This window comes from Grammomys surdaster, unplaced genomic scaffold (assembly GCF_004785775.1).
Source record: "Grammomys surdaster isolate TR1022 unplaced genomic scaffold, NIH_TR_1.0 279, whole genome shotgun sequence".
NCBI classification, from domain to species: domain Eukaryota; kingdom Metazoa; phylum Chordata; class Mammalia; order Rodentia; family Muridae; genus Grammomys; species Grammomys surdaster.
The window spans coordinates 10873910-10889013 of record NW_021604720.1 but is presented as its reverse complement, the minus strand read 5'-3'; the positions used below and the strand labels follow the sequence as shown (position 1 = coordinate 10889013).

The 15104-nt window shown below is 43.0% G+C and overlaps 1 protein-coding gene across 3 annotated transcripts in view; it reads left to right on the top strand.

Moving 5' to 3' along the window:
* Ttc7b (tetratricopeptide repeat domain 7B) overlaps positions 1-15104 on the top strand; it is a 209923-nt gene that overhangs the window by 85331 nt on the left and 109488 nt on the right. For all 3 annotated transcript variants that reach the window (XM_028777279.1, XM_028777276.1, XM_028777277.1), the window contains 2 exons: positions 3405-3577; positions 12437-12500. In XM_028777279.1, coding sequence (XP_028633112.1) covers positions 3405-3577; positions 12437-12500 — 237 coding nt within the window. The remainder of the gene's footprint in view (positions 1-3404; positions 3578-12436; positions 12501-15104) is intronic.

The following is a 15104-nucleotide window of genomic DNA, read 5'->3' as shown; positions in this document are numbered from 1 at the left end:
TAATAAATGTCCTAATTCACAACTAATATAGCAACCCTATATAAGTCTGCAGTTTCTCTTGTCTTTTATTAGCCATCTTTGTTGTCAAGAATGTTCATTTAGACAAGGCTGAGAGAGTCATATCATGAGAAATACGTAGAGAGCTTCGTTTGGGGATCTCCAAGGTTTTAGGATGTAGAGATATATATGGGGCTAGGCAGCTAAACAGAAGGATTTCTAGAATATGTTGTTGAACTAGATAAGTAACGTTACACACACATACACATGCACACACACACGTGCACACACACACACAATCAAAACTTTAACATTTTATATTGATTTACTTAATATAGGGAAAATACAGGGAAAACATTTTGATTTTTTTAAAGGTCCTTCAAGGCACAAGAACTTGCAATTATTACATGAAAAATTTTGCCAGATATCTTTTCTCTCAAGTTTACTTACTCTCAGATTCCTGTAAAGCTTTTCAACTGGTCAATTTGAATTGCTTTAGAAGCACACTGAGGAGAGCAGTGTTTCAAAGTGCAGTTGACAGAGAGAGAGAGAGAGAGAGAGAGAGAGAGAGAGAGAGAGAGAGAGAGAGAGAAAGGAAAGAGAAAGAGAAAGAGAGAAAGAAAGGAAGAGAAAAGGAAGATGGAAGATAGATAGATAGATAGATAGATAGATAGATAGATACATACATACATACATACATACATACATACATACATACATATCTTCCATTGTTTTCTTGAGATGACTAGGGAGGAGCCTCCTTGAGTCTCTGTGGTATCTGGAATTACCCTTGGGCATTTCAGCCATGAGCTGGTATTGTTCTCATGAACGGAGACATTTCCCACTTTGTGTCATTCTGAATCAAAGTACGCCTTTGCTCTAAGCTGTGGGATGGTCAAGTCACTTAGACCATTTCTAATCTGTTGAGTGCTGACCTCAAGGAGTGCATGAGACTTATCTGAGGACCTGTGGTTTGGGTTTTAGTCAAGTGCTTTGTCAGTGATCTACATCCCTAGCTCCATTGAGGGATGCTGGGCAAATCCGTGTCCTCGCCTGCAAGATCCACAGTTCCAGCGGAGCAGGTCTGCACCAGGGCTAAGGAATTGATAACTGTATGATTCTGTTTACTTTCAGTAACAATTGTAAGATGGTAAAGCGGTCTTGTGAACTTGATTTTATGTGAACGCATAGCAGAAAGGGATTTAAAAGTATATTTATAGCATTCCACTCCTAGACTTTAATGAAGAGTTTAAACAGATTTTGAACACAAACTTGAACATGAATGTTCACCATGACACCATTTCTAACAAAAACTGGAAACAAACTGAATGAATGAACAAGATTGGGTACATCCATCTTGTTCAGCGATAAACGGAGTGGATGCTGGTAAAGAAGGAGCAACAACACAGAGGAGCCTTATAAATTCTGCACCATGCAACAGAAGCAGACCACAGGAGACCCATGTTGTACACATTTCTGTGAGATCTTCTAAATTGGCAAATCCATAAAGGCAGAAAACACATTGGTTGTTCTCGAGGTTTGAGACTGGCCAACAAGAAGCTGGAGCTTTAAAAGGTATAGAGCCTCATGTGGGGTGACAAAATGTCCTGGAAGTAGATAGTTAGGAAGAGTCACAGCCCTGTGATGTATTAAATGCCATGGGATCCTGCCCTTTAAGGCAGTCTCAGAGTGGATGTGGGTTGGAAGAAGCAAGGGCGGGGTTCTTTATTCAGTTTTCTTTTTTAACATTTATATCACGGCCATAGTAAGAGGAGGGTGATTCTGACAGCTGAGGCTTTCAGCAGAAGCCCTTCACTCGTATGATAGCAGTGAGATCACATGACACAGAACTGGAGGGCCCAGGGAGGCAGCTCAGGTACTGCTTAGGTCCTGGAGATTGTGTTCTTATGAGATCTTTACAAATAGCTCAGCTGGGAATGCTCTAGATGCATTATTTTCACATTTTATAGACAGTTAAAGGCAGTGGGTTCTTCGTGGGGATAATCAAGAAAATTTGCCTTTACCCAGTGGTTCTCAGAAGCTACCGAGCTAATGATTTGCTTGCGTTTAAGTTTCCTTGGAGAGTTTTAGGAAGCTTCATATGGATGAAGCCTAATGAAGTTCTCTTCTGAACACATTTCTCTTAAAAGCTCATTCTCAGGGAGCAGCAGCCCTCTGTGTCTTCCAAAGAACACAAAACCGAATGGAAAGCCCCATTGCTCGCTCGGAGTTTTACTTTGCAGTTCTGAGTGATTGTGGATTAAATATCCTGGGATGCAGAGATTCTGTTTGAAAGTGGGGGATAGGGAGACATGAGTGCACGTGCACGCACACGCACACGCACACACATGCACACGTGCACATACACATGCACACATGTAGGGACAAAAGGAGGGAGGGAAGTAATATCAATATTCCTTTATCAACAAGACCCTTCTTTGTATATCTGTAGCTCTTTCGTGTCACTTGGATAATGTTCTAGACAGTGATATTGCAGAGGATTCAGGATACATTTTAACCTGCACTGACTAGAAGGAAAAGGTCTGAGTATTTCTGGATCTTCACAAGGAGGTGGAAGATGCCCACTAGCTTTGAAGAAAGCTTTCTCATCAGGAGCTGCAGCCTGCATTTTGCCTTCCTGCTATACAAAGCAAGCTTCTGAGCTGAACCAGGAGGTCTGGATGGACAGAAAGTAGGGCACCCCACTCCCCAAGTGCTGCATCCTGTGGTGGCGTCATGTGACTAAGGATGCTGGATGCTGGTCCTTTGAGTATCAGCAGTGTACATATGGCTCTGTTGAGTTGTTTTTTTTTTCTTCAGAGATACTGTCATTCAAGTTGAATCCTGGCTTTCCTCTGGGTTTGAACTGTAGCAAGCATCTGCTGCAGGGTGACAAAAACACCTGCAGTTCACCCAAGAGCTCTTAGAAAAGACTTAGCTACTTGTTTAGTTATTTGGGGTCTAAAACCTGTTCAGTGTTTGTGTAGACATGGCAGCATGGGCCAGAGATGGCTCAGTGGGTAAGTGCAGGTACTGCTCTTGCAGAGGGCTAGAATTCAGTTCCCAGCACCCACCCATGTCACGTGGCCTACAACCCCTGTAATTACAGCTCCATGGGGGTCAAACCTCCTGGCTTCACCTGCACTCATGTATGTCTGTCCCCAACACACTTATTCATAATTAAAATAAAAATAAATCCTCTTAAAAAGCACTTGAATGTTTTACCATATATTTTCTTTTGCCATAAATGGGTATGATTTTCATATAGAAGTAAACAATTCTGAGTCTTTTAAATTCTGAGTATTGCAATAACGTCTCACACATAGCGGTAACTGATAGGTGATAGTGATGGAGAAGATGATAGAAAACAGATTAATAATCATGCCATTCTTGTTCTGTGTTCCCAGACAATAGCCAGGCAATTGGCAGAAATCTTGTTACGGGGCATGTGTGAGCAGAGCTACTGGAACCCTCTGGAGGAGCCTCCCTGCCAGTCACCTCTGGATGACCCTCTCCGGAAAGGAGCAAACACTAAAACCTACACCCTCCCTCGCAGAGCCCGTGTCTACTCAGGAGAGAAGTAGGGGACTTTATGGCCTTAGCTGGGATGGGACCTGGGATGAGAAGGGAACGTGGGAATGTTTAAGGGCAGGAGAGAAGCACAGTCTGGGTTTCACCCGTGTAAATCAGACGAGCATGCCTGACGGTTCCGCAGAGACCTCAGCACTGTCCGTCACTCCAGCAGGTTCTACATGCGTGAGCAGCCACTCTCTCAGTGTTGTGTCTTTCCTCAGCTGTCAGCTGCTGTGTCACTTCATGGGATTCTCTCTCCACTCATCACAGGAGCTCATCCACGCAGCAGTCAGCTGCCACTGTTTATGACCAGAGGCAGCAGGCGTTCACTTCCTTAGTAATCCCTCCATCATTTAAAAAAGTCTTGTTCTAAGTCAAACCATGTATTAGGACAATGAATAATTTGCCAGCAGTTGGGAGGAGATGTCTCTTTAGAACTAATTTATTTTTGTAAGGTTTGAATTTGGGACCTGGCTTCCTTAGAGGAAAGGGGGTTGAGGGCTACTGCCTTCTTAGGCCTAAGTCCTCCCTGTCAGGAGGATGGAAGATGGAGAGAGAGGGACTGGGAGTAGCTCATTCATTTCCACACTACCCCTCAAAGCCCTCGGTGTCCCTCCCTGCCTGTTGTTCAAGGACAAGGCCTGGTGGCCTTTCCAAATTTCCACAAAGAGAAAAGTAACTTGTTGGGGGACCTCTGCAGTGTTGTCACACAGCCAGGGTGCTAAGGGCAACTGCCAGCAACTGCTTTGGAAGCCCTGGGAGCACACCATGGGATAGGCTGCCTGGCTTCTGGCTCCTGATGTGTCATCTGCAATCATGTCACCTCTTTTGAGAGCCCAGTTTTCTTGGGCCAGCAGCTCCTTGTCCCTACTCTGACCCCAGTGTCTCTTCCCCTCACAGTCACCTTACACAGTTTGCATTTCTTATGCAGATTTGGACAAGGAGCTCCATTCCTGAATTTTCCCTGTGACTTCTCTAATTTAGTTTTGATCTTCACTTTTCCAGCTATGCTAAACAACTTTGCCTGGGTTACAAGCTATGCATCCCCTCAGCCCTTGTCTAGATTCATGAAACACCTGTCTGGCAGTCCCCTAGCTCACTATGGAGCATGGACTCCCCCAAGATGGGCTATCCAGAAGCAGATTGAAGATTCAAGCTTTGAGTGATTTTTACATCATTAAAACAAAGTCCAGGTTCATTTCCCACTTTAGCAGCTTCTGAATGTACACAATTTTACCAAGTGCACAAAGGATCTGTCACTACCTTTCTCATCCAGTGACACCTGGGTGGAGCTCTGTCCCAGCCCAGCCTTGTCTCGGAGACAGAAACACTCATATTTCACTGGTCTCTTTGTTGTTTCCTAAGTTGTCCTGACACTCCTTTGACAGCACTCTGATGTCAGCTTTCTGTTGGTGTAAGGAGGATTCTGGGAGGTGGTCCTACACTATGTTACAAGCTTAATTTCATATAGATACACACAATCTGTTTGATTTCTACCTGTAACTCACATGTAAAGCACTAAGTCCAGCTCTCTGACTTAGAGTATAGATTTCACTGGCTTCCGGTACATGCATAGTTATTAATGCATCACCAAAGTCCGGTTGAAAGTACCTCACTACTCTAAAAGTAATACCCAGTACTCTTAGCTGTCACTCCTCCCAGTCCCTTAAGTTCCTATGCATTTTTGGATCTACTTGCTCATTTATGCCAGAAATACATTTTTAAAAGCACTGGAATTTTGATAGGAATTGCCTTGAACTCATAACTTGTGAACCAATACAAATAATACTGCATTTTAATCACATAAAAAATACAGTGTTAAACCTTCTGGTCTGTGAGCAACAGATGGTTATTTATTTATGCTTTTAAAATCACTTCAAAAATGGCTCTTAGTTTTCAGGGTTTAAGGTTTGTATTTCTTTTGTTACACATATTCCTAATTTTTTGGTTATGTGCATGCACAGATCTTTTTTCCTTTGCTTTAAAAGTGGATGTGTGCTGTTTTTTAGTTTTTATTGTAAAGGATACAATCTAGAATTATTTGGGAAGAGAGAACTTTAATTGAGGAACTGCCTAAATCAGAATGGTCTGTGGGCATTTCTGTGGGACATTGTCTTGATGGCTAATTTATATAGGAGGGCTCAGTCCACTGTGGGCAGCACCATCCCTACACAGCTGGCATGGCTGTGGAAGAAAGTTAGTTAAGCTTGACCATGTGAGAGAGTGAGCTGAGAACAGCCAGCAAGCAGCATCCCTCCATGGCTCTTGTCTCCAGATTCCTTCCATGGGTTCTTGCCTTGACTTCCCATAGAGTTGGAGTGTGGCCCAGGAGTTGTAAGATGAAGTAAACCCCTTCTTCCTTAAGTTCCTTTTGATCATGGTTTTTATGACAGTAGCAGAGAAACAAACTAGATCAGGGTGCTGGGGGCAGAACCCAGAGCAGTAGTGTAGTGCTGTCTTAGTGCATCAAGCCAGTTTGTGTTACCCATATGTTCTTGGATATGCGGCCTTTCACTGGAGCATGGTTGACATACCAGAGCCCACACCCTTAAAGAAAACTGTCTTTCCCCCAGCAGCTATCAATTGCCATTAGCTCCTTGAGCAAGGAACTCAGTCCTTATACATTCCTCTTAACATAAAGGTGGTAAAGTTGATGTCGGCCCTCATGCATCAATTAGTCATCAATATGGCCTCTTCTGTTCATTCTTAGCTACATTTTATAACTATTCACTGGAAGAATATGGAAGAAGCATTGATTTTGTATTTCCATATTATACATTACAACATTACAACCTTGCTGAATTTGCTAATTCTTTTTTTTTAAGATTTCTCAAGCTATTCTGTCATCTGTAAATAGATAATTTTGCTTACTCCTTTCAAAGCAAGGTACTTTTGATTTCATTTTCTTTCTTAGATGTATGACTCCTCCATTACAGTGTGGATAGAAGTGATAAGAGAAAACATCCTTTTCCTTTTCCAGTTGATCTTAAGACAAGGAGAGTAGCCAGTGCCTTTCAGGTTGATTCCAGCATTTGCTGTAGGCTTTTGTAGATTGTCTGTACGAATTGAAAACAATCCCTCCTGCTCCTAGGCTGTTGTCTTTATCATGGAGTATTGAATTTTGTCAGGCGCCTTTTCTATATTTGTTCAACTAATTGTGGGGGTTTGTCCCTGATTACAGTGCATTTCACTCACTGATTTTCAGATATTGAACCAGCCTTGCATCCCTGGGATAAATTCTATTAGATCATAGTGTACAATGTTTTAAAATTTGTTTTGGGGTTCTGTATCTTTGTTGGAAATTTTTACATCTGCACTCCTAAAAGATATTGTCCTATAGTTTTCTTATAAAACCTTTGTCTTTTAGGGCATCTGGATAGTTTTAGTCATATAAAAAGAGTTAGGGATTGTTTCTTTCCCTTTTCTTTTAAAAAAGAACTTGAGGAATTGGTATTGTCTTGAAATATGTAGGATTTGCTGCAGAGGGTCTGTCCTGGCTTTTCTTGTGTGTGGCTTTTCTTGGAGCCAAACTTATAGAAGGCTCTCCCGTCAGAGTCATAATTTTTCACCATATACCTTCCTAGTCAGCCATGTTTCTTTTTCCTGTGAAGTTCCTTGTTGCATTCTATCTTTTCTTTGGCTCTTTTCTGCCTTCGGGGGATGGGAGCAGGCTACCTGAAAACCTGTCATTTGTTAATCTCTTTGAAGAAGCAACCTTCTGTTTTATTTATTTAATCTGTTGTGAGTCTGTTCTGTGTTTCATTAATTTCCACAGTAATCAACTTTCAGCATTCTGAGTTTGTATGTGCACGCCATCTTTCTTAGTTGGTGTTTTAGTAGAGATAGAAACACACTAGGCGTCTACTTGTGTGGTGTTCCTTTACTACCATAGTGGGGCTGACTGTCTAACACGGCAGCAGTTGAGGCAGGGGCCACTACCCTCTAGCTGGCTCATTAGGTGTTCAAAGGGGGATCCGTACAGGATGTTCAAACTTTAATTTGGTCAATAGCCCCAAACTCTCCTTCTCTGTTCAGACTTATAGTTGAGGGTATAACTTGTTAAACTCTTTCATTTGTAAACTTCTCACTCAAGACATTTTTGTGCAATCTTGGGCATTTAGACATGTGAAGTGGTATACAAATAAAACATTTACTAACAACAAATTATCAAGAAATTTATTTTAAAACAATTGTTTAAGGTGCATATAATTTACCCTTTATTGAAAGCTGAAAGCAAATTGGTGTACTAATCAGATGGATGTACTAATATTTTTACATGAAAAATAAAATCTTAGTTGAATTTTTGATTCTGTCAGACAGAGAGCCTCTCTAGCATTTTTCAGTGTCTGTCAGTATTTTGGCTTCATAATTGTCGATTCTGAGACTGCCACTTGGTATAAATACATAGTATAAGATGGATGCAGTATGTCTGGGGCTACCTCAGAAATTATTGGAAATTCTGTCCTCATCTCAAACCAAAATTCATAGAACAGGTTTTATTTTTTTTTCTACTCAAATCAGAAACTCAAACAGTAGTTTTAAAACCAAACCCTCTAATGTAACAATATAGACTAATTTTGTGCTTACATGCTGAGGAATGACAGGTAAAAAAAACATTGAAAGTCTTTATTTCTGCAATTAAACCATTATGTTTCTAGAAGAGCATAGAGCTTTGTATGTATGGTACAAATACTGTAATTTGTAATGTATGTTAACAGTGTATACGTGTGTTGTGTTCAGAACAAAGGCTGCAGTAAGGTTCTTGGTGCCTGGAATGTTGTGTTTGTGTTTGCTTTTGAATTAACTTTGGTCACTGTGCTCAAACATTTTACTGTTGGCAGATTTTCTATGGCCCTCAAATTCAGTTTTATGAGTCTATGAGGTTACACCTCACAGCCTAAAAAGCTGTAGTTTAGGTGTCTCAGATTCTTCTAGCTCCAGCAAACCAAAATGACCAAGATGGTGGCCAAGATAGGCTGCCCTAAAAACCAAGCTCCCCAAAAGCTCTGCCCTCGCTGTACCCAAGTGTGAAGGGGAGGCTGTGCCCCTCTCTGCCTGGTCACTTGACATTTGAAAGAAGATAAGGCTGAAAATCCTGTCAAGAGAGGGGAATGGTGGTCTGTTGTAGGCCCCTGCCCTCTGGATCTTTTTGTGAGGATGCCTACTTTGGCATATTTAGTTTTAGGGTAAGTTTAACTGCTGGGTTGCTAAGTGGATGAAAAGCAAGCAGTGACTTTCATTGAGGTGAGCATGTGTGTGTGACAGCATGCTGCTCAAAAAGCAGACATTAGCATAGCCCTCCCAGGTATTGACTGCCCCTGTTCACAAAATCCCTGTCCTGATGATTAGCCCAGTGATTAGTCCAGCTATGGTTTTTGTTTTGTTTTACTTTTGCTTATTGTGTGTGCAAGTGTGTGTGTGCCTGCCGAGGCCAGAGCACACCTTGAAGAGTCAGTTCTCACCTTCTCCCATGTGGATTCTAGGGATCACACTCAGGTCCTCTGGCATGGTGGTACATGCCTTTACCTACTGAACCATGTCCCTAGTCTTTTGTCCAGTTTTGTCAAGCTGTGACATTTTCACAACACTAAAATGTTTTGTCAAGCATGGTGACACACCTGTAAGACCAGCCAAGACAGCAGCATAGTGAGACTCCATTTCAAAATAAACCAGCCATTGTGTCCTCTTCAACAATGGTCGATCATTTTGTTCCTTCATGGAAACTTTCGTCCAATGTTCCATGTGAACAATGCACACAAGAGTTTTCCATGTCTCAGGAGTTTATTTTCAGTGTTGTATGCTATTCTGTTTTATCTGTCAGTGTGCCGGCCTATCCCCTTATGGCCATTGGAGTTATTTACCTGTTCTGTTTGGGACTAATAGAAGCTGTGGTGTATGTCCCTCAATATATATTCATGTGTGTTTCAGCTAGGTGTGTTTTTCCTTTCATCTTTGTAAAAGCATGTTTGATGGCTTGGATACTTACATGCATATTAGACTAGAAAATTACCACAAACAAAGCGGGAGATTAAACATCCCCATCGTGCCTACAAGTGACTAGTGAGAAGGTATTGAATGAGCACCCTTGAATGCAGGTCTTGGGGTGTCCTTCCTGGGAGATAAAGGAGAAGGAGGCAGTCTCTGTTGGGTGATGCTTTAAGTCTGGACCTTCTAGTAGGCTGTGCAGAGGTTTGGAAAGACAATGAACATCCCAAGGTCAGGGTGACTTTTGCTGGCAGAACTCCTTGTTCTCCACACATTCTCCTTAAAGTCATTATGCAGAGAGACCTGTCCCCTCCCCAGGGATGCATTTCTAGGGATGTGAGATGACAAGGTGTCATCAGGAGGCTGAGGCGGGAGAGTTAGAGACGAGCCTATCTGATCCCTGCACTGAGGAACACTTAACAGACCCGGACTGACCTGATGAAGTCCCTTTTTTTTTTTTTTTTGATGGGGAATTGCTAATCCTTATGAACTGACAAAAGGGGAGAGCTGTGGGGAGGTCCCTGGAACCCTCAGGCTGAACCTGCTTCCCCCTGTTCAACTGCTCTCAATGACTAATTGAAATCCCCTTTCCTTCTCTGGGGCCCTCAGCTGGATCATGATTGAACCAGCGTCCTGTGGGTTGTTTGCTCAGTGCCACTCCGACAGCCACACGGAGTCACAGTGACTCCCCATGGACCACTTCCACCCCAGGTGACAAGAAAGCTAAAGTACAGTTGGATAGCTTGACTTGTTTTCTTGTTCTTATTTTTTTTTGTTTTGTTTTTTGCTTGTTCTAACAATTATATATAGCAGGGGAACATTTAAAAAATTTACCTGGCAGCCCTAGAAAAAAAGGTAACTGCCAGTACCCCGAGGGACCTCCTTCCCTTAGTCCTACAAAACTACAAGATACACTGATGAATTTATCGAAACTAAAGAAATGGGCAGTTTGCCTTAAAGTCATCCCGGGAGCTGGCGTCATGACTAGGCTGAGCCTGCAAACCTCCCATCCTCAGCCTCTCCCTGTGCCTGCTGGATCTTGGGAGCTAGTCTCTTGGTCTGATGGTTCCCTTTGTCACTTACCCTGTCCTTCATACAGTTCCCTGTGGATCTAGCCCTCCATCTTCTTATTCTCCAGAACTGAGGCCAGGGTACAACAAGGTCTCCCCCTGAAATACTTGGACCTCAGAGAAGAAAGTGTCACAAAAGGAAGGCCCCGTAGTTTTGATTACCCACCCTGAGCTCTACCTTGTATGAGCAAGGAAGAAAAGAACTGACCAGAAATGGCTCTCAGGAAGGCTCAACTGTTCCGAGGGAACGTTCCAGCATGTTTTTCAAGCTTGTTTCTCTGTATCTTCCACCTTTTGTCCCCAGCCCCGGAGCTTCCCAGAGTCCATCCGTCTGTCATACAGGGAGGGCCCAGGAAGTGGGGTTAGATGCAGTTAATGCGCTGCTTGTTAGCAACTCTGGTAAAAATAACACAACCTAGCATTTAAGTAGACTGGATGGCTCAAATGGAATTTGGAGATTATCCATGGACTGAATTGGCTGCTGTTAAGTCATAATTAGCACGGCTTGGGCTCTCTCTTTTCAATTAGTCTGAACAATACAGGACTAGCTAGCCATTAGAGAAATGATTCAGGCTGCTCGTTTATTTACAAGGTCCCAATTGCATGTAAGCATGGCCAGGGTGTCAGGGAATAATAACAAGTGCTCTGTTTTCTGAAAACCCAGAATACCATAAGCTGACTCCTCAAAGAAGCTTCGGCTCCAGGCCCAGAATCCCACTGTCCACTCCATGGCCAGCCTTGCTGAAGACCTGCTTGGTCCTAGCAATACCCACAGGCAGAGTTGTGCAGGAAGACCAGGCACTGGACTTCCTGGATCATTTCCAGTGTTCTCTGCTGCAGCAGAAAGACAACAAGGATTTATAATTACCCAAAAAATGTGGGATTTTACCTTTTTCTTTTTTAATTTGAGGAGAGGAAATCTCAATTAAATGATTGTTAGGTTGTTTTTAGGAAGGTATAAATTTAGTTTTTATTTAGTTATTGTCAAAATAGGCAGCGGCTTGTTTTGGTTTTGGCCAAGTTTATTTTTATTTATTATAAACAATTTTTCATTTCTCATGGAAAAAGTTGTTTGGCCCAGTTGATAATAACGTGCAGAATTCTACTCCAGAGTCTAGGGCTCTAGAGGGGGCAGGGGTGCTGCCTGTGCCTACAGAGCCACAGCTTAGGATATGAGGGTGATGGCTGGGGTGGGTTTGGGTTTTTATTGTTCCCTAATCCTCAGCAACACTGAGCTTTAGAGCTTTATCTTTTTGTCTAAGATTTTAGAGTTCAGCCAAATACCATGAGATAGATTAAAGAGACTTCTCGTGCATGCCGCCCCAGAATGAGACGGGTGTTTAAGTTAAGATAGCTCACAAATTCCTTCAGTATTAGGAAGTGTGTTCAGTCCCCGCAGCCTCTCCTAGCCTCCTATTTCATCAGAATGGCAAAATAAGATGCAGTAGTTAGCAGGAGGCAGGTAAGACAAGCGCCTTTGTGAAGGACGCCCTATTATATTGTCATTGTCATTTTGTACTGATTTCACTTCCTGCTTCTGTAATAGTACATATGTTATTTGGGCTTTTAACTTGAGTTTTTATTGTTTTATCTCACCCATCTGCTTACCATTAAAATTTGTAGCTGAGGTGTATTAATTCCACAGATTGCCATAGAAATGAGCAAACTAAATCAAGTGCCCAAATTACACAGTGTTTTTCATGGACTCTGTATAAAAATTGAGATGCTTTTAGCATTGTGCTTTGCTTATAGTAGTGTATCTCTTGTTATTTCAAAAGTGCCGTCTACCAAAGTTGGTTTTCTTTATGCAGCATTTTTTGTCCTCAAGAAAATACTGAAGAGGCGCTGCTGTTACTGCTCATTAGTGAGTCTATGGTAAGTGGAATGTGATTTTTATTGCTTTTTCCCCAGTCCCAAGAATCCCTTTCTTCTTGTGGCTATTCCCTCATTATGATGATTTCTGGTCTCGAGAAAAATTTCCAGAAGGAATGCCTATGTGGAGGGAAAAGCAGCAGGGGTTTAAAAAGAAAGATGTCTCTGAATCCCCAGACAGCTAGCACGTTCCTTGGTCACCTTGAGTTCTACAACAGTAGAAAGGGCTTTTGGTTTATCGTCCATCTGCCAAGTATGCTTGGGTATCAGCACTCTCACGTATAAGGAAACTGTGGTGAAAATGGTCCCCAGAGGAAGACTGTCCAGGGAGAGCACACTGCATCATCACCTCAGCGTGCAGCGTATGAAGACAGCGCCTAAGTGGAGCACTTGTGACCACATCCACCCCTACTTTCCTGGAAGGAGCTGGATGGAACTTTCTAGTGTTCTCACCCTGCTCTCTCCACCTCCTCCTGATCCTAACCCTACAGAATCTCAGGCCGTGGGGATGCCCTTGCCACCTAGGTCTGCTTCTGTCAGGGGTGTTCTGGCCAGACCATTAGCATCCTTTGAAATTCACTCTCAGTGTTTGGCCAAGATATTGACCTTTGGTCTAAACTACGTACTTACAGTCTCTTGGGCTTCTGTTCTGTGTAGCATGAGGGATCCCAGCCCTGGCTTGGAGCCCTGGGGATGCTGTAGTGAAGCAGTTAGAACTACCACAGGCCAATGGTGTGTGCCCAGCACTCGAGCAGAAGCACAGGTTGCTAGAAGCCCCAGGGGGTTCCTGTCTAATTCCCTCTTTTTATAGATGAAGACTTGAGGCCAGAGTAAGCAAGGGAACACCTATTGTTGGTTTGCTGCCCCTGTGTGTAAATTGTATGGCTCCCTCCTCAGAGATTTTAGCCCCTCAGGCAGACCATAGAGAAAAAAAATAATCATCAGGAAAGCAAGAGAAGTACCCACCCTCAATGTGGTGCTGAATTGGAGGCAAGAAATGTGCTAGGTGACTGTGGACAGAGAGACAGAAAAGGAATGCTAGGAAGAGGTGGCCAGCACAAGCTAGGGTTTCGTCATGCGTAACCCTCTTGCCTCTGGTTAAAGCTTGGGGTTTTCTTGTTCTGCAAACTGGCCCAAAGATGTTTACAGGGGCAGACTGCTTGAGTTACCACTGGTTTCGACTGGGCCACTGCTGACGTCATTGGGCTCACTTCCTCTCTGGGAAGCTGGTTGCCCCAGGTTCATCTTTCCTTGACCATCAGCTTGTAACTCGGGATGGTGTCATTTATATCCCCTGCTCTGCCTTGGCAGTGTCAGAGAAGGCACATAGGGGATAATGCTGGCAGTGGCTCAGTGACCATTTTTTTTCAAGTGAGCAAGACTTACCTGCTGTGTCACTGGTTTGTGGGAGCAGCTCCTGTCGGCCTCCCCACTGTAGTGGACATTTTATAACCTGGCAGTAATTTCTTCCAGGCAGATGTGATTGGTCATGGTGTTATCCCTTTGGTGGGCTGTTGAATAACTGTGAGATCAGATGCTCCAGTTTGGAATTTGGAAAACATTACCACGTGTCTACAGTACATGCATCTAGTGTGGTATAGATGTTGTAGAGTGATATCTTCAGCTAAGCTACTCCTTCACAGAAGTGATAGACACAGTGATATTCGGTGTTGAGACCCTTTGAGGCAGTCAGGTTTGCCTCCAAAGTGTTCAGTTTCTGGAACCATCTTTTCAGGGACAATGAAGTCATGTGATGTCACCACCTCCCAACTGACTGTCTATAAGCCTCTTCTACATGAAGTTACCCTAGGGGGCTTTCCCTCAAAGTGTCCTTTGGAACTTTGATTTCTTCCATTTAGTGGACAGATCATTCATGTTCTCAATTTCAAAAACCCAAACAAGAACTACCTTATTCTCTGGATGTCTGGGAAAAAGATATTCTTCCTTAGTTCTGATTTTAACTTAGAAGCATCAATTTCTCTACCATCTCTCCACCTACAAGGAGCCATTGGAAAGTACACCACGTCTCACTGCGTAGCAAATTACTTTTCTCCTAGAGGCAGAGGTTATTAGCAGTGTGTCTGCATAACGTCATCCAGGTCAGGACTCTGGGTATTTGCCTAAGGTCCTAGGTTATAGCTTTCCCATGCTGTCTGGGAAGAAGACGCATTAAAAATAACTTGAAACCTCTCCTACATAGTATCTGTGCAGTTTGTTTTGTTTCCTTCCAGGCATTGGTCTGAGTAGAGAAAGTTTATAGCAGATGAATAAGCAGAGACCATTCATAGCAGGCCCTCCTTCCTTCAGAGCATCGTTTGCTGGCTCAAAAAGGAGCTGCGTAAAGAAAACTTAGAATGAATGCTTCAAAAGCAGGCGTGTTTTCCTAAGAGATGACTCACTTTGTAGGAAGTGGCTTGTTCTATATAGTCTCATTTGGCTTTGACATTTAAGAGCCAGGAGTTTTCAAGTGAGTAAGATCTGATGGGTGGCTGAAACTAAATGCCTTGGACCCACAGAAATAAGGCATTTTGCCTCATTAGCAAGAGGGAAGGGGTGTGTGTGTGTGTCCTGTCTGAATGCCAGGCAGGGAAATAAACATCAGCCCAG